The sequence below is a fragment of the Erinaceus europaeus genome, chromosome 4 (genome assembly GCF_950295315.1).
Source record: "Erinaceus europaeus chromosome 4, mEriEur2.1, whole genome shotgun sequence".
Classification (NCBI taxonomy): Eukaryota; Metazoa; Chordata; class Mammalia; order Eulipotyphla; family Erinaceidae; genus Erinaceus; species Erinaceus europaeus.
The window spans coordinates 29,274,210-29,298,946 of NC_080165.1; the positions used below are offsets into that span (position 1 = coordinate 29,274,210).

General features: G+C 41.5%; 2 protein-coding genes across 2 annotated transcripts in view; one reads left to right on the forward strand and one right to left on the reverse strand.

Annotated features, from left to right (window-relative positions):
• Positions 1 to 643: 643 nt before the first annotated feature.
• Positions 644 to 24,411, reverse strand: WRNIP1 (WRN helicase interacting protein 1). Its single transcript, XM_007522185.3, has 7 exons — positions 23,313 to 24,411; positions 20,266 to 20,457; positions 18,830 to 19,071; positions 7,747 to 7,976; positions 3,066 to 3,221; positions 2,147 to 2,226; positions 644 to 1,360 (listed from the first exon to the last, which is right to left on the reverse strand). Exons 1-7 carry the CDS (start codon positions 24,129 to 24,131, stop codon positions 1,085 to 1,087), a joined length of 1,995 nt encoding a protein of 664 aa, XP_007522247.1. The 5' UTR covers positions 24,132 to 24,411; the 3' UTR covers positions 644 to 1,084.
• Positions 19,021 to 24,737, forward strand: part of MYLK4 (myosin light chain kinase family member 4) — a 135,583-nt gene continuing 129,866 nt past the window's right edge. The window contains exon 1 of the mRNA XM_060189156.1: positions 19,021 to 19,133. Coding sequence (XP_060045139.1) covers positions 19,078 to 19,133 — 56 coding nt within the window. The 5' untranslated portion in view covers positions 19,021 to 19,077. The remainder of the gene's footprint in view (positions 19,134 to 24,737) is intronic.

Here is a 24,737-nt window from a genome sequence, read left to right on the forward strand (position 1 = left end):
TGGATAGCATGGTTATGCAAAGAGATTCTCATGCCTGAGGCTCCAAAGTCCCAGGTTCAATACTGTGCACCACCATTAAGTCAGAGCTGAGCAGTGTTCTGGTAAAAAACAAACGAAAACACAAAAAACAAAGCAGGAGAAAACTAAGGCGACTAAGCCACAAGATAGTGGCGATGATGCAGCAGGTAGAGCACATGCTCCACATGCATAAAGCCCTGGGTCTAATCCTTGATATTTCACATAATGTAGCAGTGCCCTGGTGGCTCTCATAAAACAATTTAAAAAACGAAACAAAATTTAAAAAGCTAATCTGGATAAGTACTTATGTATATGGCATCTTTAACTTTAGTTAAAACAACAATAAAACAGGAATGTACCACTCAGAAATCAGGAGCTACAAAAGAAACTGGAAGACAGTGAGAAATGGCAACGGAAAGCTCTTAGATTCCTTTACAAGCCATTTGAAACAGTGCGTATGTATTCCTTTAAGACCAGAATGAATTTTCAAAACATGTATAGCAATTTCTCACTAAGTTCTCCAATCTTTAATTTTTTTTCTCCACAGTATTTCCTTGCTAAAATGTGATGGTGAACAATGTTGGTGCCTAAAATCCCAAGTGGGAAAAATAAAAGAATTGAAGAATACTTTGAAATAGTTTTATTGGCTCATAAGACCTTTGCATATAAAAAAAATACTCAACACTATGCAGTATTAAATCACAATTACATTTTTTTTACCAATTGAAACTACCCAGAATATACATTTTTAAAGAAAAGAAATCCTACAGAACTGAATTCTGAAATGACATTATGACTTAAATACTATGACAAAATAGATAATTCCTTATAACATTAATTCATTGCACAAAGCTGCCAGATATTTTCATAAGCATAACCAATGCACAGAGTGCCAATGAACACAATTTCAATGTTATACATTTAGCTGAAGTAACCGTGCCTCCACCTAAGGGCCTCTGACAGAATGTTGGTCTGTTTTTAACTTCCACCTAGTAACTGACTTCACATCCTTTCTGCCCTCACTAAAAACAAGATACCTCCTTCCATGGCCATAGCCTCAAAACAGTCAGCATCGCCTCTGCTTAAAGAAATCAACTCCTCTCAATTCTTCTGGTAGGTAGTCCTGATCCACAGGTTCACTGTACACGGGGTTGTACTTATAGCCCTTGCCGTAGCCCAAGTCCTTCATCAGTCTGGTGGGTGCATTCCTCAGGTGCAGCGGGACCGGTGGTAGAGGCCCTTGGTGGTTTCTCAGACAGGCTTTGACATTGTTATAGGCACTGTACACCTCAATAGACTTGGGAGCCCTGGCAAAATAGACGACACACTGGGCCAGAAGCACCTGGATGCAAAAGGACACATCTTATTAGGAAGATCCAGCAGGTTCCTGGATTGTAGAAGACAATGTAGTCTCAAGTTAATTTTTTTTTTTCTTTCTTTTTTTTTTTTGCCTCCAGGGTTACTGCTGGGGCTCAGTGCCTACACCATGAATCCACTGCTCCAGGAGGCCATTTTTCCCCCCTTTTGTTGCCCTTGTTGTTGTAGCCTTGTTGTGGTTATTACTGTTATTGTTGATATCGTTTGTTGTTGGATAGGACAGAGAGAAATGGAGAGAGAGGAATACAGAGAGGGGGAGAGAAAGACAGACACCTGCAGACTTTTATCATTGTCAGTTACCCAGACTTTAGGTCGTTAACTCCCCTAAAGTCTGGATAACTGACAATGATAGAAAGGAGGGCTCTAGCAGATAAGTAGTTTCCTTTCTATTTATAGCAGAAAAACTTCTGAGGTTTTTCTTGAAATCCTAATAGAAAACAGATAACTAAGAAACTATTTTGTTTTCTGATGAACCTGCAGAGATTTAAGTGTTTTAATACTCCGACCCTAAAAACTCTGAGCGCTACCACTGAACCAAAGACTCCTGAAAACAGATTAAGGGCAAGAATCCCTTGCACTGTAGGCCCCCATTCCCACCTACATTCTGCCCCCAAGATTTAAAAATGTGAATCAAAAACCTGTAGTTTCTCCTGTGACCCAGTTATTAATGAAGGCAGACCTTATGGACATATCCACAAAGGGAAAGAGCTCAAGAGAAAGGAGCTGCTTTGCAAAGAACTAAACCAATTACCTCACATTCGGGCATGCCTATGAAGTGACAGCCTTGGTAGGCAGCAACGGCTTGTGTTAATGCAGATGGATCCGCCAGACCTGTCACACAAAAGGCAAAGAAAAATATGAATCATGATGTCCTTCAAACCTTGGTTTGCCCTTGTGCCAGTCAGAGATAATCATTACTTTTTGACCAAAAAATTCCAGTTAGTTGGAGTTGGTGTATTGCACCAAAGTAAAAGACTCTGGGATGGGAGGTGGGGTGGGGAGAGAATACAGGTCCAAAAAGGATGGCAGAAGACCTAGTAGGGATTGTATTATTATATGGAAAACTGGGAAATGTTATGCATGTACAAACTATTTTATTTATTGTCGAATGTAAAACATTAATCCCCCAATAAGAAATTAAAAAAAAAAATTCCAGTTAGTAAAATGGCCTGTGTGGTGTCAGAAACTGGTTCTTCATGGAGGAACCAAAACTACATCTAGTAAGTGCGGTGGGGGGTATGGGGGGGGGAGATCATATACAAAAATTAAGGAACAGTGACACTGAGTGAACACATTAAAAAAAAAAAAACATTTCCTAGCATTGAAAAAAAGTAAAGCTTTTCTGACCCTTTCAGTCATGACTAGAATCTTCTATTTCTCTCTCAGGAGCTATCCAATAGGATTCTACACGTCTAACTCCAAAGAAAAACTTAATATATTTCTTATTACAATACTAATATTAGTCAAATTATTACTAAAGAGAAAGATGAAAATGACAGGTTTTAGGAATATAAAATTCTCAAAAGCACACAGTACCATGAAGTGAACTATTTCTCACACATCCCACATAGTAGGATGTCCGGAGTCAAAAAGCTGCAGCAAGCCCTCCCCTCAAGCCAGTTCGAATATATCAGAATGTCCTGGCTTCTGGGTCTCCTCACCACACTCACCTATGTCCTCACTGGCAAACCTCACAAGTCTCCTGGCCACGTAGAGAGGGTCTTCTCCTCCTTCAAGCATGCGTGCAAGCCAATAGAGGGAGGCACTCTGGTCTGAACCCCGCATGGACTTATGTAGTGCAGAGATACAGTTGTAATGCTCTTCTCCTGGACAACACACACACAAAAACATTTGCTGAGGTACAGGTAGGAAAAGGGACTCTGAAGGGCTCATAAGACTCATCTGAATTATGTGTTCATTTCACTTGACTAGTTTTAAAGAAGCCCAACCTAATAAAGGACCTGAGGTGATGTGGTTGACAGTGTTCTCAAGATGCTGAGTGGTGGCACCCACTGAGGGGAGAGGTTCCAACTTTGAAAGGTCCTTCTCCACACCGCTAGAGGGAGAAGAAAGTGATTCTGAGATTCTAGTCCCAGCACAAAATCCCACTGTCACTCTGAGAAAACTGGACCCCAGGCCTGGCTGTAGCCATTAGGCTATAGAATCAAATGACAAGGACAACTGTTATAGCCCATTTGCTCGTTGGTGTCATTTCCAGCTGCTTTTGTGATATCTGAAGCCTGTGGTAATCTAAACCCCGTATGAGGACACCTGTGGAGCAGGATCCCAAAACAACTGGCACATGGAACAACAGCTTGTACTCTGAGAATACAATAGCCCCTCCTCACACCAGGACTTAGTCCATTTTTTTTTTATCCTAGATTCATTCACACATAGACATTATCAGTGAAATGTTCTCCAGTTCTCCAGAAAACCACATTTACAGAGAGAAAAGTATAGCTGAGCATGTGCATTTACACACATTTCACTATCGTCTGACTATCCTCTTCTGCAAGTTCAAAAGAGGATACTTTCTGAGAAAGCAGAGATGATACTCTATTAGTAACAGTTCTTCACTAGAAACTCTATAGTCTGAGTTCCTCATCAAGCCAGTGACACCAACTTTGCAAAGTGGATAGACCCCAGAACAAATGCTGGAAGCTGACCACAATGATGATACTTGAGTCTTCAGAAGATATGGTTCAAGATTGCTACCAAAGGAGAGATGGCCTGAGAAGTTGACTGTAGGCACCCAAGTACCTCCCATTACAGAAGCAGATTCACACTTTTTAGTCATTTCTGTGCAAACTGAGCTGTTTCCTGTCCTGTTTACTCAGCTAAGTCACAGTGCATGGGAACTGATTGAGAAAAGGTTCCTGGGTCTACGGCCAAACCACCCTAAACGCACCCCATCTCATCTGATTTCGGAAGCTAAGCAGAGTCGGGCCTGGTTAGTACCTGGATAAGAGAAAGGTTACTGGGAGAGGTGCGTATGGTTCTGTCCTCCACAAACGCTACACAGATCTCATCTCTCTGATCCTACAGTACCTCAGGCTGAAGTTGCATATGGGAAAAGAGCCAGGCAGTGCAGGCTTTGCCAACTCTGACATGAAGGTGGAAGAAGTCATCTCTGCTTCACTTTCTATCAAATGTTAACAAGGAGATAGCAATAAATACTCCTGACAAAGGTCAATTGTTTTTTTTTAGACCTTCGCTGGCATCCAATGCTAAGAGACATATGATGAAGAACATGAGTTCTGGAGCCAGGCAGCACTGAATGTCACTTACTAGGTCTGAATATCACTTACTACCTATGTAACCAGGGGCAAATATTGGTCCTTTGTTGAGTCTTGGTTTCTTATGTAATGTGGGAATATAATTTACTTAGCTCAACTTGGTTGCACTACATAGTGCTTATCTGGGATACTATTTAAGAAGTTGTATATTATTCTATACTAGCCTTCATATTTTGTTATTTATATTGCTCTAAAACCTTAAACAAAACCACACTATTTATATAGAACTCTGATCTCCATGTGTGCCAGAGAAATTATTCTCACCTGAAAACTTCTTCACTCTGACGTATTAACATCTGACCTAGTTACTAGATCCCACAGGTGGGTAGCTAGCTATATCCTAGATGACATGTAATCACTAAAAATCTGAGAGTAAAAGTCTGCCTCACCAGAGTTTAAAAAAGCCAAAGAATATAAGCTAGCAGGTTTCCATGACAATGCTTCTATCATTCCTATTTAGGGAACAAAGTCTGTAAGGAACAATTCTCAGGATTGGTATTTATGAATATCTACAGAGTTATTGTAGAGATGTACATGAGTGTAGGGGGTTGGGTTGATTACACTAAGTGTAAGATTTGACAATCATATATGTGCATGCACTCATATATGTGCATATGTGGACGCAAGGTGTTGAGAGTAGGTTAATGCATGTGTGAAGAGGGTTAAGTGTGATTGTGTGTGAGTGGATGGCACTGGTGGCGAGTCTGGGGCCTACAGAGCAGGGCTGACCCAGAAGTAGCACAGACAGGGGAAAAGATACAGACCTGCATCTGAGAATGAACTTCAAGACCTGCATCTGAGAATGAACTTCACCACTTGCTTTATGAACTGAAGCAAGTTTTATCATCTTTAAAGTGGGAGTAATGTTAGTAGCAAGCTCATTTTTGAGAATAATAGTAAGATAATGTATTGGTAGCCAGAAAAGTCATGACACTTTTTTTTTTTTTGCATAGAAAAGTATGTCATGACTTTCCTTTCTTTTCTAGATTTAATATTTACTTATTTATTCCCTTTTGTTGCCCTTGCTGTTTTATTGATGTAGTCATTATTGATGTCGTTGTTGTTGGCTAGGACAGAGAGAAATGGAGAGAGGAGGGGAAGACAGAGAGGGGGAGAGAAAGATAGACACCTGCAGACCTGCTTCACCGTTTGTGAAGCGACTCCCCTGCAGGTGGGGAGCTGGGGGCTCGAACCGGGATCCTTCCGCCTGTCCTTGCTCTTTGCATCCACTGCGCTACAGCCCGACTCCCAGTCATGACTTTTCTAACAAATCAAAACATAAAAGTCTCAAAGATTCAATGTTAACTATATCTATGTTAAACAGTAGTAGCCCTTTCGATTTCTGCCAGTTGGATATGAGGTGAAGATCAGGTTTGGTCAGTTCAGGCAAAAGACGAAGTTTCACTGAGGACACTTAAATCAAGAGAAAAGCCCGAGACAATACAGACTCCAACATGCAGGGGTAATTTATACCCCTTAATGTTAATTCCTATCTCTAATTCTTTTATTTTGATAAAAGTAAAGCAAAATTCTCTACATCCAGAAAGTTCACTTTTCATTTTCCAAGCAGGCTGTAACATCTAGGAAACAGGAAGAATCAGATATCTTAGTCCATAGACAGTGTTAGGTAGCCCTGCTACAGGTTCACATTAGGAAGGAGACTGACTGCTTGCTAAGTGTGTCTGTGGTAGCCTCATTAATGTGTCCCTAATGCTCCTCAGCCCAGTCCCACTGTCAGGGCACACTGAGGCAGGAGCACTTCAATCACCCCCTAAGGTCACACACAGTGTATTCTGTTCACTCATCAGGTGGCAGTGCCTGGAACCACAGTCATTCCTGAACAACTCTATTCTTTTCAAGCTATGAAGAAATACTCTCATCTCCAAAATGCTTCTGGAAATATTGTAGAATAGTTCTGGCTTATGTGGTATCTGGAGTGTTCAATTATCAGCTTCTTGTTCTGGCAGGGCTTTTAATAGCGAGGAAATTTGATTCTGGTTACTGCAATATGAGTCCATCTAGAATCACACAAGTACTAAAGCCTCAGAAATCCAACCTAATCTACGGGATGCTATCTCATCACAAACTTCTTTTTATAAGGATACAAATGTGGTGCACATATGATACTTAATATTGCCAAGTCCTGGATCTGGTAAGAGTTGGCATCAAATTTGATATCTATAAATGTGATTGTGTGAAAACAAAAAAGCATGCACAACAAAATTAACACTTCAAATACTTCAAAGTTAATACTTCAAATACACATCAAGATTCACATTAACTTATTAGTTTTAAGACTCTAAAATTTTAGGATTTTAATTCTCATTAAACAAATAAAAATACTTCATTTATCGAAAAAAATCCTCTTGTGAATTCATCACTACTAAACTATACCTACAAGAGATAAAAACCAGGAGAAGATTAAAGACAAATCATGGATTTAACAGCAAACTCAAGTCAACAGAAGGTTGGAGGATGGTGGCCCTGTAGAGGGCAAGAGGTGAAACAGACTGTGATATAGGAATATACTAGTGCTTTTGTAGGGGTAGTGGTAGGTTAGTCCATTTTGAGAAGGTGAAAATTGTACTTCAAAACACATACAGACTTGTAAGCTAAGGTTAACTCAAAAACAAAATTACAAGAAATACTATCAACTGAATGCATGGGCTTCCATAAATGCTTATGATCTAAAAAGTGGAGAGAAGGTAATAGAAAAATATCTAAATATATATATATATATATATATATATATATATATATATATATACACACACACACACACACACACAAGTTTGAAGCCTGAAAATTTAAATCTGAAAACTCTTTAATTCTTATCACATCAGCTGGAGATCAGGAAGCTAGTTCTGTACCTCTCTTGAAGGTCAGGGACCTAGGTCTTTGAAACCAGGCTCTGGAGGGAGGCTTAACTCTATTTCTAAGATGGAGTGCCAACTCAGAATCAAGTTCACCTTTGGACCCAGCTAAAGGTCAGACTTCTGGAAAAACAAATGTTATTTCAGTAAAGTTTCATTCTTTTCACATTACAGTTGCTTACCTGCTCGATCATATAAAATGTGAGACCGCTGGAGGCCTTCCTTCACGTCATTTTCAGTAATCAGGACTCTACTAGGAGAATAGGTTTGCCCACTCTTCTTACAAAACATCTTCCTAGAACTTAACCTGGCCAACACTGCCAGCTGCAGTCCATTCAAGCCAGCCCGGGCATCCCCATCACTCAGATAAGCCAGAGTGTCCACTGCTTTGTCCTCAATGAATACGGAGGGTCTGCAATACAATCAGTGTTAACCTTAATTTCTGACTGTCACACTCTCATTAAAATATTCTGCAGCTTTTCTTAGCAGGGTCATTAAAAAAAACTAGACTAGGCTCAAGGTTTCTGACTCTCCCCTTCCCTCCGCACAGAAATTTATTTTAGAGAGAGAACCAGGGATTCACTCTGCCATACACAATGTCAGGGACTAAACTCAGAACTTCATGCTGAGTCCAATACTTTTTTATCCACTGTGCCACTTTCAGGTAATCTGCATTTTAATTCTTTTTTTATTTTTTTATTAGATAGGACAGAATCAGGTAGAAAGGGAGAGAGCTAGAGAGATACCTGCAGATCTGCTTCACTGTTCTTAAAGACCCTCCTCTGTAGGTGGGGTGTGGGTGTCTAGACCCAAGTCCTTGTGCGTGGTAATGTGTACTCAATCAGGTGTGCCACCACCTAGCCCCAACTGAATTTTTTTTTTTAAAAAAAAGGTACAGAAACAGATCAATGAAAGAAAGATGATAGGCTTTCTAGAAAATGATGTTGGTGTTACTGTACATACACAGGCAAAAATATTAAACCAACAAAAATGTCATTTAATTCTTTTTTTTTAATTAAATTTTTTTTTCCTATTTATTGATTTTCCCTTTTGTTGCCCTTTTTTATTGTTGTTATTGTTATTGATGTAGTCATTGTTAGAACAGAGAGAAATGGAGAGAGGAGGGGAAGATAGAGAGAGGGAGAGAAAGATAGACACCTACAGATCTGCTTCACTGCCTGTGAAGTGACTCCCCTGCAGGTGGGGAGCCGGGGGCTTGAACCAGGATCCTTATGCCAGTCCCTGTGCTTTGCGCCATGTGCGCTTAACCCACTGAGCTACCGCCCGACTCCCTCTTATTTAATTCTTAACTCACCTGTTAACAGGTTACCCATTACCAAGACTGAGAACCAACTTCATCTTAAGTCATGAATGTGTTTTATTGTATAAGCACGTGCATAAACACATATAAGGGAGAAAGCAAAGGTTCTAAAAAATTAATATTTGACATGTATTCACCCCAGTTCTATTCTGCAGAATAGTTAAAGCTGCAGAAATACCAGCCCTAATTATAATGTACAAAAAATATGCTTCACAAACCATGTGTCCAACAACAAAACAGGAAAATAAGCAAAAGATTAAAGATGAATCATGGACTTAACAGCAAACTCAAGTCAACAGAGGGTTGGAGGGTGGTGGGCCTATAGATGAAAAGAGGTCTAATCGATGAGTGGCTGAGAAAACTGTATATATACACAATGGAATACTACTTAGCTATTAAAAATAGTGATCTCATTTCCTTCACCTCATTTTGGATGGAGCTTGAAGGAATCATGTTAAGTGAGGTAAGTCAGAAAGCAAAGGATTAATATGAGATAATCGCACTCATAGACAAAAGTTGAAAAATACCACCATGATGCCAACCTGCTGTCCCTGGGTAGACGATGTCACCAATGTCCTGGAACCCTACCTCCCCAGAGCCCAACCACACTAGGGAAAGATTAACAGGCTGGGCGATAGATCTACCTAATAGATCTACCTATCAACGTCCATGTCCAGCAGAAAAGCAATTATAGTAGCCAGACCTCCCACCTACTGTGCCCCATAGAGATCTTTGGTCCATACTCCCAGAGGGATAAAGAATAGGGAAACTTCCAATGGAGGAGATGGGATATGACAAGCTGGTGGTGGGAGTTGTGTGAACTGTGCCCCTCTTATCCCTCAATCTTGTCTATCAGTATCAAATCACTAATAGTAATAATAATAATGAAAATAATAAACTGAAAAATAAGAAAACACAAAGAACTTGGACTGGCTTTGGTGTATTGTACCAAAGTAAAAGACTTTGGGGGGGGTGGGAGGAGTGTTCAGGTCCTGAAACATGACTGCAGAGGAGGACCTAGTGGGGCTGAATTGTTATGTGGAAAACTGAGAAATGTTACACATGACCAAACTACTGTGTAAAAGCCATTAACCCCCCTAAATAACTAACTAACTAAATAAATGTACCTATCTAAAAAAAAGCTTCATACGTAGTCTAGTTGCAGGTTAAACAGGTAAGTTCAGTAATTTTTCACACAGGCAAGAGGCAGCATTGCAATGTGAGGCTATGAAAGGAACAAGATCTGCAGTCGTATTTCCTCACTTCACAACACACTAGGTTTGTGATACTGTGCAAAGGAAGACCTAGAAGCAGGTCTCTGGGAATTTGGCCAGAGAATGAGCTTCCAAGTGAGTATAGGTAGTCCAATCCTGAAACATGGTCAGTGAAAATTTTGTCAATAAACAAGGAACTGACCCCTAACTGGTATTTCAGGTATAATGTAGTATACTGATAGGTGGGCTTATCATTCATCTTTAGATAATTTAATGTCACCTATTTTTTTAATGTTTATTCAGTAGTGTGCTGTACATCATACTATAATAAAACATAGAAAAAATAAACTGTACTATAGGATGTACAATAAACAAGCTAGTATATCCTACACTGACTGCAGGAAAAGGACTGAAACTAAGAGAGGTAATGGGAGACCAGACACTTGAAGCTGATCACTTCAACAACTTATCAGAGAGCTGGTCATAACTCCAAGCAGTTAACAAACAAGTAGATCACTACATGGGGAACAGTTGTATTACTCACATGAAGTCTGCACAGAACAGTGGGTAGGGGTGGGGGTCACTAACCTGGGCATCTAGCTAGAAAGACAGCAGCAGACTTGTGTCAGAACTTATCTGTGAGACCAAGAGTAAGTTACCCAACTTCTCAAACATCAGGACTACACATAAAAGAAGGCCTATGACTGATTTTCAGGCTTAATTAAGCAAACCTTTTCTAATTTTTTAATCTTTTTATTTATTTACTGGATAGAGACAGTCAGAAATTGAGATGGAAGAGGGAGACAGAGATAGAGACCTACAATGCTGCTTCACCACTAGCAAAGCTTTCCCACTGCAGGTGGGGACCGGGGGCATGAACCCGGGTCCTTGTGCATTGTTAACATGTGCGCTACACCAGGCGTGCCACCACCCAGCAAAACTTTTCTATTCTTATTCCATAGGGAATCTTGTCTAACCAGTTTAATTACTTAGAGAGGTCTTATTAATTTCTGGCTGAGCTGATAGCTACACATTTGCAAAGTAGAAAAAAATAGCTTTCTGAAAAAATATAGCTCACCCAATGACATTACCAACTTTCAGTTGAAAATGTCTGTATTAGAAATGTACAAATCAGAGACTTAGAAAAAACACAGGCACCATCTGATGGACTGAATAAATGGCTGGGGTGGTGTATGGAAGAGGGTACAGCTTGTAAATGAAGGTCGAGGCTGAATCCCTTACTGCACACTCATCCCCACTACTTTGGCAAATAGTGTGAATAACACTAGTTTGTCTTTTATTCACTGAAAGATTTCAAACATCTTTAATGTCTTCTTCCTTTCCTCATTTATCAGAGCCAAACCTTCTATTTATTATTTTTGTGTCTCTCCCCAAATCAAAGGTATCTGTTTTGTCTTACTTAGATATCATCATACTTCTGACTACTGCCTGGGCCCCAGAGCTATGCAGTTCCAGTCTAGAGGCTGTCCTTACTCCCTCCTAACCACACCTCACTGGCACTTTGTAAAGTCAACTGACCATTTCTCTAGTAGTAATTCGTAGATTTCAAATGATTTGGAAAGAAATGACAAAACATATACTAAAAGAAAGACGTAAGGAGGGATCAGCATCAGAGGGGGCGCAGTAGCAGCCAAAGTGAATGAGTAGGTGTGTGTGTGTGTGTGTGTGTGTGTGTGTGTGTGTGTGTGTGTGTGTGTAGATGCAAAGTGCCTAAAATCTCATTTCAGCCTCAGAACTAATAAAAACAATGTTTGCCATTTTCTTTATAGCTTTCTAGTAACAGAGCTGAAAACCCAGTTGCAGGAAGAAAAAGGGAACAAAACAGGAGTCCTAATCAATCCTAACTGACTAAGCTGAGCCATTTTTGTTTTTACTACATCTGTCATCTATCTTCACTAAAAGCTGAACTCCCAAAGGAAAAAAAATAAGTTTTATTCTGTCACCTTTGTGTCTGGTAGAGCTTTCAGTAGTCATAGACTAACTTAAAATTTCTCCCAATCTCAATGAAATATGCATTTTTAATTATAAAATATGGAATGCATTTTTATAAAATTCCCATCTCTACTACTTGGCAGTAGATGACAGCTACTATGTCATGGGCTACATGTCCTCTAGGGTCCACTTCCCCTTTCACAACCATGCACCTAATATCTAGTTTTAGAATAATGCTATGCAGAGTTTGTGTCTTTAACAAATATTTTTTTTACAAAAACAGGTGAACTACTCAGAACTACAAATAGTCCCTTTTTTAAAGCAAAATTTATTTTATATTAAATTAAGAAAATAGAAACAAAGGTATTAAAATCAGCAATAACAACATAATAACGATGACAGCAACAAAATGGAAAAAGTGGCCTCCAGGAGCAGTGGATTCATAGTGCTGGCACTGAGCCCCAGTGATAACCCTGGAGACAAAAAAAAAAAAAAAAGAAAGAAAAAAAAGAAAAGAAAAGAAAGCAACAGGCTGGAGCCAGGAGGTGGCATATCAGATAGAGTGCACAAATTACCTAATACACTCATCAACAAGCACAAAGACCCAGACCCAAGCCTCTAGTCCTTCACTGCAGGGGAAGCTCCATAAACCATGGAGATGTGCTGTAGGTATCTCTTTCTCTCCTTCTCTATTTTCCCCCCTCCCTTCTTTTTTAAAATTTACTTATTCTGGATGGAGACAGAGACACTTGTAGCACTGTTTCACCGCTTATGAAGCTTCTCTGTGGGTGGGGACCAGGGGCTTGAACCAGGTCCTTGTGCACTATAAAACACACTTGACCAGGTGTCCTTCCTTCTTAATTTCTGCCTCTATTTAATAAAGAAGCCAGGTGGTAGTAAATAGCATAACAGTTATGCAAAGAGACTCTCATGCCTGAGGTTCCAAAGCCCCAGGTTCAATCCCCCTGCATCAGCATAAGCCAGGGCTAGGCAGTGCTCTAGTAAAGGAGGAGGAAGAGGAGGAGGAGGGGCTGCAGCAGCAGCCACCGCTGCCAACAGGCAGAATGTTCCATATGTTTATAAACATGGGTCTAAAAATGAGTATGTATTTTATGTGGTAGAAAAATAGGATCCATCTTCCAATTTTAAAGCTCTGAAGAAAAGCCCTAGTTATTCTGCAGTTATCCATTTTAATCAGCCTGGAATCATGGGAATGGGAGTGCTGCCACTTTAAATGAAACCAGAGTTGAGTATTTTCATAAGCTCTCCTCACCCTCACTCTTCTTCTTCTTCCACATGATCCACATTCCAAATTTCACCCTATCCAAAAATGAAGGAGTATTTTTAAACTCAAGTGAATCTGAGCAGCGCAACTCTGTTCAACTAATAAAAGTTGACCACTGATGGCACTCACAATGGTCACAGTTAGTTACCATGTAGAAATTTGCTAAATAACACTGTATACACTCAAAACGCTCTACCTGAACTCTTGATTTTCTCCACTGAGGTTCTGAAGAGTAAGAAAGCAAAATGCTTTGAGATCTTAGGAGAGAGAGTAGACGAAGATGCGCAGGCCAAGAATGTTAAAATAAGGATTACTTGTACTGATACTGGCAAAATTCTCCTGCAAACAACAACAAACTGTGGCATTAGAAATATTATAATCCTAATTAATAAAATTTTAGAAAGCTTAGTGTCTTCAGTGAAGAGAAATGCTTTGACCATAGGAAGATGGGAAGCATTTTACAGAAAGCTTCCTCTTGTCCTTTTTCTTCCAAGGGTCTGAAACTTTCTGCATGTTGATTTTCCTAGTAAATGGTGTTGGGACCTGGGAGTATTTTATTTGGTTACTTATTCATTTATTTGTTTATTTATTTATTTATTTATTTTGTGGGGCTAAGGTCTCATGCATGTGTGAATTCTACCACTCTTAGATAAACTTTTTCTAAGTAGGTAACAGAGACGGAGAGAGTGTAGGAGAGATTCTATGACACTATCCCACCATGCAATTGTGCTCCTATGAAATGCGAGGGGTTGAAGAACTCAGATCCTGGTACTTGGTAAGGCATGTGCCTTACTAAATGGGCATCTAGTTCTATTTAGCTCAGTAGAAATTTAAATTGGAGGAGTAAGAGAAGGCAAATGTACCTATTTTATGACACAATGAAAAGTATATGGCTTAAAATTCTCCCCAAATGATACCTTGAATCTTTTCCTTAAGAGCATTAAAAGAACATTCCAGGGTCAGTAACAATTTACAAAGTGATAATCAAGCAAAGGTGTACACAGGACAACAGAGAAATTTTCTAAATGTAGATATGTACACCAAATCATAGATCTATCTGCTAGTCCTGAGATCTTCATGGACAGACCATGACTACACGTATTTTCAAAATGTATCCCTGGTATGTGTGATGGCAGATCATGCTAGAAAACATTAGAATAAAATTACAGATGGAAATCTTTGGTCACTAGCTAATCCTTTATGAATAATCTGAAAATAAAGAGCTAACCTTATACAAAGAATACTTATATACAGAGAAATAATATATAGAGAGAATATATAAAAAATATAGAGAATGAAGAGTTGCACTTACACAAAGAAATATAAAGAGATGGGGGCCTGGAGGTGACACACCAGTTAAATGTATGTGTTACCATGTACAAGGTACCACAAGGCCCCCAGCTCCCACCTTCAGGGGAGTGGGGAAGCTTTACAAGTAGTGAAACAATGCTGCAGGTGTCTCTCTTCCTCTCTATTTCCCCCTCCTGTTCCTCTCTGTCCTATCAAATAAAGGGGGGGGGGGGGAAGGAAAAAAATGAACACCAGGAGCAGCAGATTCGTTGCAGACACCAAGCCCTAGCAAGTGGCAATTAAAAAAAAAAAAAAAAAAAAGCAAGGAAGGGAAAGAAAAGTTACAGTATTAGTATTCACCACAGCATTTTAACTTGATACTAAATGTAAGTAGTTCTTCTAATCTGGTACCTAGACCACTTTAAAAAGCTAAAGTAGTTCAGTAGTTAAACATACCTTTAAAAACTGGCTCTGTCACATAAAAGCTAGGTGATCTTGGGCATACTATTTAACATTTCTGTGCCTCAGTTAAGTCCTTTAATAAGGAAGATACAGTGATATCTATTCTGCAGATTAGAGGAAATACAGACATGTAAAACGTTTAGAGCAGTACCTATCACATCATGGTACTCAATAAATGTTAGTTTTTAAAAAAATTATTATTGATGAGGACCATTTGCTGCTCAGTAGCATGTGTTTTAAAATAGCAAATCTACAAGGAAAATTCTCTTAATTTTACTGCTCCCAACATAATCAACAAAAGTGAAAGTAAAAAAAAGTTACTTTCAACCAAATAGAGAACACTTAAATTATACAGATGATAGATGTCTCCATTAACCCCAGGGTGGTGGTATACACATTTCTAATCACATCACAACACATACCTGGTCAGATGTAGTGAAATGAATAGTGCCCTCAAAGATATATTCAAGTCCTAATACCTAGGGAAAAAAAAGCCTGTGGATTCAACTGTGTTTGTTTAAAATCTCGAGATAAGATCTTTGTGGTTTTAGAATGGGTCCTATATCCAATGACAAAAGTTGCTATAGGAGATAGTAAAAGCAGACAGACATAGAGAAGATCATGTGACAATAGGGGCAGAGATTGGAGTAATCCTGCCACAAGCCAAGGAGTGTCAGCAATCACCAAAAGCCTGAAAGGACTCTCTTTAGTGTCTTTGGAGAAAGTGTAGCCTTGACAACAGCTTCATTTCAGATCTTAGACCCCTAAAGCTGTGAGAGACTCATTTCTGTTGCTTTCAGCCACACAGGTTGTGATAACTGATCATGGTAAAAAGAGGAAGGTGTAGGAGAGCTACTCCAGTGTTTGCTCTTATGCCATCATTTACTAAGCCATGTTACTGTACTTCTTTTTATCAAAACAGTTTAGGAAAACTTACTAAAATCTACTCTAGTGGTCCAGGAGGTAGCACAGTGTGTGAATAAAGCATTGAACTCCCAATTAAGAAGTCCAGAGTTCAACCCCCAGCAGCACAAGTATCAGAGTGATGTCTGGTTCTCTTTCTCTCCTCTCATTCATAAATATAACACTTAAAATCTACTTTAAATCTATAACCCATTCTAGCCAGTACCTTTAGTCCTGACATTCTTTTTTTTTGTTTTTAATTTTTTTATTATCTTTATTTACTGGATAGAGACAGTCAGAAATTGAGAGGGAGGGAGGGATAGAGAGGGATAGAGACAGATGGACACCTGCAGCACTGCTCCACCACTTGTGAAGCTTTCCTCCTGCAGGTGGGGACTGGGGGCTCGAACCCGGGTCCTTGTGCAAGTCCTGACATTCTACTATCTTCTTTTCAATGCTAGAATAGAATTCAACTGTTTTTGAAATGCAAGCAAAACAGTTCAAGTCATTATTAAAAACGAAGACAAGGGGAGGTACTTCAGTGGGTATAATACTTGCCTACCATGTTTGAAGCCCTAGTTTCAGCCAAGTCACAGTTAAGTAAAGAGTACTGTTTTGCAGATATTTCACTAAAGCTGGGAGCTAAGAAGAAGTTGAAGTTCTGTCCTTTGGCCCTTCTTCCTTTTGGTGCTTACAATACAGATGCAATGGCTAGAGTCCCATTAGCCAACAATATAGATCTGAGAGAAAAGTTTTACTTAAAATGGCTGGACAACCCAGCCAACTCCAGGTACCTCTATTAGGAAATCACTTATAAGGTAAGAGCTTTTTTTTATGATCTATGACACTGTCAGAACAGCTAACAAACAGACCAAATAATCAAGCTTAAGTCTTTACTTTCACTTAGCCTGTTGCTTTAGTTTGCTCAGGCAACAGTAGTAAAAGGAACAGACTTGCTACCTGGGTAATGGGGCAATCACACCTTATACTGGACTGTGGTGTCCCCTCCACTTCTACCCCAAACTGCTTTTCTCAAACTGAGAGCTAGTAATTAATTATAATTAGTAAACTACTAATATTTACTAAGCACTATTTCATGCTAGTCACTATGCTGGGTGCTGGAGATATCAGCAGAAGGGCAAATTCCTATTCACCTGACCTGCCAAGGTAGTGTGGGATATAAGGTAACTAAGAGAATAAAATCAACTCATAATTAGGATTACTGTTAGGGGCATCAAAGTGGAAAAAGTAAACCACCTATTAGGTATGAGAGGCTGTTTCTGACTGAACTGCAACTTTAAGAACCACTGGATCATTTTTTGCATTAAGATCTGTTTCATTAATAAATCTTAATTCTCTCACTAAATTCTCTCAAATTTGAATCTGTATGCAAATAACCTGAGAATCCAGTTGAAATGCAGACATCCTTCATGAAGTGAGCGCTGTCCTCCCTTCACTCACTTACTGATGGCATGACAGTGATTGGAGAGAAGGCAAAACTTGACGGAATCTTAGTAAATATTCCATGCAATAGTGGCACACAAAAGCTTTTGAGGCATGATAACCAGTATACAGAAAACAAACCAACAACAACAAAAAACACTGTCAGAGGTTAGGATGCTTCCTGCCTCATTCTTTTAACATTCAGTTATAGGACTTTTGGAGTGAATTGTAGCTGAAAGCAAAACTGTTCTTGAGGAGGAGTTGGCAGTGGTCCCTTTCACCCCTGACAAGCGTTAGCACATGGAGGACAACTAATGGGAGGACACCTAACATTCCCAGAAGATTCAAGCTTTTTAGTCACGATTCTTGATGGCTATCCTATCACAACTCTGCAGTGATGCAACTTTGTTCTGCTTGGGGATCCTTTAGCCAAATGTTTCCAGGCTTTCATGGGGGCACAGTCTAATTAACTCCTCTTTGTTTCTGAGAGAGAAGCAAATGTTAAAAGGCCAGACACATTGGGTGAAACAGTTGAAATCTAAACCCTGAACCTAAAACTATGCCTTGTACTTTAATCCTCAGAGAAGAGTGGCACCAGAACTTGGCCTCAGGGCAGCTAACAGCAGCTGTGAGGTCCTCAGTACCAGGGGGTGGACATCAGCTTCTCATCTGACCAGATTCTGTTCCACTGCACTATTTCAGCTGATACAAGAATAAATCTTAATGTGAAGGAAAATCTTTGACACAAGTAACCTAGTAAATCGTTCACAATCTACACCATGCATATTAATGAACTTAAGTAGCACTTATAACAGAAATAACTTACCAAAGGAAAGGGACAATTTCTAATACACTATTTTCAATTAAAACTCCTTTACTTCTATAGAATTGAGTTTGACATTTAGAGAGTGCAAAAATCATCCTAAAGAGATTTAAATAATACAGAAAGACTTTCATTAATTTTTACTTAAAATTTTGGAAGAGCAAGTGTGGAAAATGAAATTAGAATCTGCGTATAAGTCTAAAAAAAAATTGTAAGTTCAGAACATGAAGGACAATCATCAATAAGTTTCCCATAGTCTTCCAAATCTTAGAAGAAAAAGATGTGCTAGGAAAAGAATCAAATCCCTAAGTACAAAAGTAAGAATTAATAGGGGCCAAGCAATAGTTAACTCTAAAAAATCGTATTCATACATTAGGCTATAACATGTATCATTAGAGAAAGGAAATGTTTGCAAAGATATATCTGTTGGCTGATACGTATAATCCTTCCTCATTACTAGGTATCACTTCTCCTCTGTCCCCACCCCCTCCTTACTGCCAGCCAACCAGTTCTGGATTCTGGCCAGGAAATTCTCTGGGAGGTGTGTGCCTCCTGGATATAGCCAACTTACTCAGAACTGCTGTTGCTGCTATGGCTCAGAGGGTCAGTGGGACGACTGGAGTCTAAGACATGGATTCCCAGTGAGTTGATTGCTCGCATTAAAACAGTCACCATTGCCTCTACTGGAAGCTTCTCAAGAACAATAACTCTACAGCGGCTCAAAAGAGCAGCATTGACTTGGAAGGAAGGATTTTCTGTGGTTGCACCAATCAGTGTGATCGTCCCACATTCCACGTGAGGCAGGAAGGTATCCTAACCATGGGAGGAAAACAGAAGAAAGATATTTCAGTCAAGGCGAACCTGCAGAATCTTAAGTAAGTTGGCTATCTATTCCTTCCTTTTCCTAATTGTGAGTCACAGTTTTAAAGTCATAATGCTATGTTGGGGGAGTGTGTTATAGACCTTTTTATGCCTAATTCACATTTTTTGGGAAGCTTGTTCCCATGCTGGAAAACTTTTAGCTTAAGTACAATTCTAACTAGTGATTTCTTTACTTAGGATGGTATTTTCTATTCCAAGACTAAAACAGACCATGTATATAGTATTTATTTTTAGAAGTTATAAGAAAACACATATAAAAATCTCTTCCCCTGAAAATATTTGATCATATTATTACTCGTCCTAACAGACTTGGTGAATCTGCATTGGCTGACTGTACACTGCTGAATGCTGTCTTTCAGGGGAAAAAAGGCCAACATAAGTTAATGTTTAATCAGAAATCTACAGTGGTAATACTCAGTTAAAATTCAGAAAGGTTGTTTTGGTCAAAAAGACTAAAAAAAAAAAAGGCTTAGGAGGGTCTTGTGAAATATTTCTATTCATGATTTTAAAAGCTGCAACAGATATATCAAAGTAAAAACACCAATAAAAAAAGTTAATGCTTAGGAAGACTATAAAGTGGATTTATTTATAAAACTTGCCCTTTACTTTTATTTCTGAAAATAGTAAGTAAGTAGCAATGATTATCTTATAATGGTCACCTTGATAAGAGAGGGCCTGAAGTCATAGAAATAGATTTTAACTTTGGAAAAAAAAAGGCACCACTTTGTAGTGGATACATTTTAAAAAGACTAACATAATAATAATTTTATAATGAAATTAAACTACTCACGATGACTTCTAATATTTAGATTAAAAATTTCTACACACAAAGTGATTCAAAGAGTCTTTTGTGATATTTATATGTAGCTTGGGGCTAGACCAAGAATTGCATTTATCAGAGAGAGCGGGTTTTTTTTCAGTCACACATACACAATTAAATGGAAAAACAGGCTCAAAGGAGATGGGCAGATAATCTATGTGTTTTGTAGAGAGAATTAATAATGAATGATACATTCATTCAATACTAGCATTGGTACAGCACTTTATTCTTTCAAAGTGATTTCACATATTCTATATTCTGTTAGATGTCCACCATGACAAAAAGGCAGAAGGAAGTTGATATACCTGTTGAGATTTATTGAACCGATGAATCTCATCAATAAAAAGGATGGTTTTCCTTTTGAAGAAGCTCTTTTCATTCTGAGCTTGCTTTATGACATCTCGCACATCATTTGTTTTGGCATTTGTCGCAGACAATGTCACAAATCTTATGCTATGTTTCTTGCTGTTGTTAGCTATGATGTGAGCCAGAGTGGTCTAGAAAAGAGGACACACAGAATTTGGAAAGCTGGTCAGACACAGAGAAAAACACCCAAGGGGTCCTAACCTAAATAGTATCCACCTCTGAAAAATGCTAACAGCGCACAGTCTGAAAAACACATCACATTAAACAAAATTGTTTAAGTTCTAAGTATAAAGGAATGCAACAAAATCACAAGTTAACCTGTATCTTTTCTGCTACGTATCTAGACCCCATGTTATTCTTTTGTGGGGGTCTAAGATCTTTGGAATCCTAGAAGAGCAGCTGTGCTCATTTAGCAGAGCCTAGTTGACAGCTGTGACCTCTTCCAGCCAAGAAAATATTACTACTGAAGGACTGACTACATGTAGAACCAGAGTGCAGACCCTACAAATCAATCAATTCCACAACTGAGAGCTCACCAGTGCAGCTTTGAAAAGGCTAGGGAACCTCCCAGCGGAAGGACCATTGACAACTACTTAGCATTTAAGACGACTGCATGCAACTTCTGTCTACTTTGACAGTAGATAAGACAACGGTACCTTGATCATGTCAGTACTTACTGAGAAAATAGAGGCAAGAACCAACGCACTTCTTAAGAGCATTTAGCATGAAAAAATTGTTTGTGGTAAAGTAGTAAGGATGGGAGTAAAGAAAAAAACGATGACTTAACATGAGCCAAACTTACCCTTAAATGAATCTGAAAAGGAGGCACTTTTGATTTCTTAAGTTTCTGCCACCTTTGATAGTGATCGTTTTCTTTAGCAAATTACACTCTATGGGCTCTATGCTAGACTTACATCACTGAACAATCCAGCTCACTAAATCTCTTGCCTGGCATCTTTTGAGTTCATCCTACTTATTTCCTTAGGGACTCTGTTCTTGCCATCTGGGAGCAACTGTTGATCAGTCTTCCTCAGGAGCTCATGAAAAGAGTTCATAGAGGAGCCAGTTGGTGGTGCACCTGGTTAAGCACACTACAAGTAAAGAGCTCAGGTTCAAGCCCCAGGTCCCCACCTGCCCAGGAAAAAAACGAGTAGTGAAGCATGGCTGCAGGTGTCTGTCTGTTTCCCCTTCTTTTCTCAATTTCTGTCTGTATCCAATAATAAATAATATTTTTAAAAAGAAAAAAAAGTTCACGGGCAGTAACTACGAATACCACTTACTGCTCAAATGCTAAAAGGTTTAGCAACTAAAAATCTTTCACAATGGCAAAATGTTATTGGAGGTAGATCTGGCCAATTCCTGACTGAAGGAAATGCATGAGTGCAAACAAGACAGATGGCATAAAACCATCAGGATGCATACCAGGAATGGAATAAAAAGGAGGGTGCAGGGGCCAGGCGGTGGCATACCTGGTTAAGTGCACAAGGACCAGGTTCAAGTCCCTATTCCCCACCTGCAGGGGGAAGCTTCAGGAGTGGTGAAGCAGGGCTAGAGTTGTCTCTGTCTCTATCCCTCTATTTTCCCCTCCTCTCTCAATTTCTGTCTCTATCCAATAGTAAATAAAAGTATTAAAAAAAAAAGTGTGATCAAGTGGTAGGAAATAAACCTGGACTGAAAAACGAGAAAGATCTTAATAGCCCAGGGTTGGGGAGATAGTTCAGTCTGTCAAGAGAACCAACTTGTATAACTGAGGCCCAACTTGTCCAATTCCTGGCACTACATCATGGGTCATGGTAGAGTTGAACAGAGGTCTTGTCTCTTCCTCTCTTCTAATACATATTTAAAAAGACAGTCCTAACAGCCCTAGTGCACTAGTACTCTGAATCTCAAAGTTACCAAGGGCTCTTTACACCCTAATATTAAATCTTGATGTTCACTCACTGGTGTTCATTCTCCATCCTCCATCTAGAATACAAACAAATCAAATATTTAAATACCTCTTAGCCTTCTCTCTCTCTCTCTCTCTCTCTCTCTCTCTCTCTCTTCACCAGGGCACTGTTCAGCTCTGGCTTAAGGTGGTGTGGGGGACTGAACCCCTGGACCTTGGAGCCTTAGGCATTGAGAGTCTCTGCATAACCATTATGCTATCTACCTCTGCCTCACCTTCTTCTCTCTTTTTAAAGTGTTCTTCCAACCATATGATTTCAGACCCACAATATCTTATAACTGCCCTCCACTGGAAGTGTGCTAATTCCTAGGACACCGACCTGCACTGCTGTTACTTCTCTAAGGCACACAGCCTTATAAGCAGTGTTGTCAATGCCTGATGAAAATCACTTGCACAGGGAATAACAGTTTGCCTATTCTCTTCAATGTATTTTCAAGGACAGATAAAAATCAGTCTTTTAAGCCAGTAGCTAGAAGGAGGTGGGAAGGAAGTACAATCCATTTTTTTCTGTACAAAAAAAATTCAATTATTTTTTTTCAAAGCTGACTTCACATCCCTCTAATGGAATCCGCCAACGTTCCTCTGCAAATTTTTCTATCTTGCTGCTTGTTTGCAAATTAGGTCACTAATGTGGTGTTTGCACACAAAGGTCGAATCAGATCTGATCGTCCATATAAGTCTTGTAAATCTGTGAATGCTGACATTTTGGTGAGTGAGACACACACACACACACACCCTACATCTTGGTGTGAGTGAGAGACACACACACACATACACACACACCGACCCAAATCGTGTTCTATGAGGGGGAGGGGCAGGGGGCGGGGGCGGGTTGCACCCGCTTTAACCCCATCAGGGTCTCCGCCCGTGGCCCCGGTCAGTGCCCATCTCAGACGGTGGCAGAAGGCTCGGGCCTCAGTATCCAGGCGAGAGGGGCGGACCGCTGGGGGCTGGGGGAGGGACGGCTCAGGGCAGGTGAACCCCGAGCCGGTCCCCGCACATCAAGGCTCGGGAGCCCGCAGCCTCGGCCGCACTCACCTTGCCGCAGCCCGGCGGCCCCCACAGGATGAGCGAGGGGATCTCGTTGGTGTCCAGAAGCGACCGCAGCAGGGTCTCCTGCCCCACGGCTCGGTTCTGCCCGATGTAGTCCTGCAGCGTGTCGGGCCGCATCTTGTCGGCCAGCGGCTTGCCCTCCAGCATCTGCCGGATCTCCTCTGCCGCCAGCGCCCGCGCGTGCGGCCGGCCGGCCCCAAAGGCTGCGGCGTCGGGGGCGTCCGCATCCCAGTGGCCCGGGTCTTCCTCGCCGTCCGCATCGGCGTCCCCGTCGCCTCCCGCCTCCTCCTCCTCCGGAGCCTCCGCCTCGTCCCAGCTCCGCGGAGACGTGCTGCTCGCGGCCGCGGCGGCGGCGGCGGCGGCGGCGGCGGCGGCCGGCCTCTTGCCGGAGCCCTTCCTCCCCGGGCTGCTGGAGCGGGCCACGGGGAAGTCGGGGATGAGGCGGGCGCCGCTGGGCGTGGGCGGCGCGTCGTAGCTCTCCCGACTCTCGGTCTCGCCCCCGTCGTCGCCCTCCTCGCCCTCGCCCTCGCTGCTCTCGGCCGCCGTCGGGGTGGCCGGCTGCTTCAGCGCCGAGCTCTCCGACAGCCGCCGCTTCTTGGCGCTGGGCGGGGACGGTCCCTTGGGCCGCTCCCCGGCGCGATGCGGCCCGGCCGCCGGCTCAGCGTGCCCGGCGGGGTTGAGCAGCAGGCAGCGGTCCAGGTGCGAGTTGATGTGCGCGGCGGGCATCATCTGCTGGCACACGGGGCACTGCACCTGGTGCAGCTGCGAGAGGAAGGGGTCGTCTTCCGGCCCGCTCACTTCCATGGTGGCCGCCGCCTGCCCCCCGCGCCCGGCGCGGCCGCTGCAACCCCTGCCCACGCCCAGGGCAAGCGCGGCCCGTGGCTAGGCCCTGCACCGCGCGACCCTCGCTCCGGGAGGAAGAAGGATTCGAGCGGGCCGGGGGAGGGCGCCACTCATGCCTCACGTCCGGAGCTTCCCGCGTCCTCCCGCCCTCGGCAAGCCCGCGGCGTTGCCACGCGAGGAGCGTCGGGAAGAGTAGTCCGTATAGGTTGGCCCCAGCTACCGCGGGCCCCGTCTCGCTCGGCCTGTCGGGAAATGTAGTCGGTGGGAGTCGGCCTCACACACACACCCCCGACACACCTACGGCCGTTGCTGGCCGCGTCTCGCGTGGCCTATCGGGAAATGTAGTTGGAGGTTGCTCTCTCTTTTTCCACCGCTCTCCCACTTCCGGCAGACCCCTGGACCCACCTTAGTGTGGGCCTTTGAGATCCGAGTGTGACAGGTGCGCAGGACAGGGCAAGAGGAGCCGCCCTTGGGCACCCTTAGAGGCGGAGTCCTCAAGAGATGCTGGGAAAGTGACTTTCTTCTCAGGGGAGCAGAACTCACTTGTGGGGAGGAATGAGTGTGGGA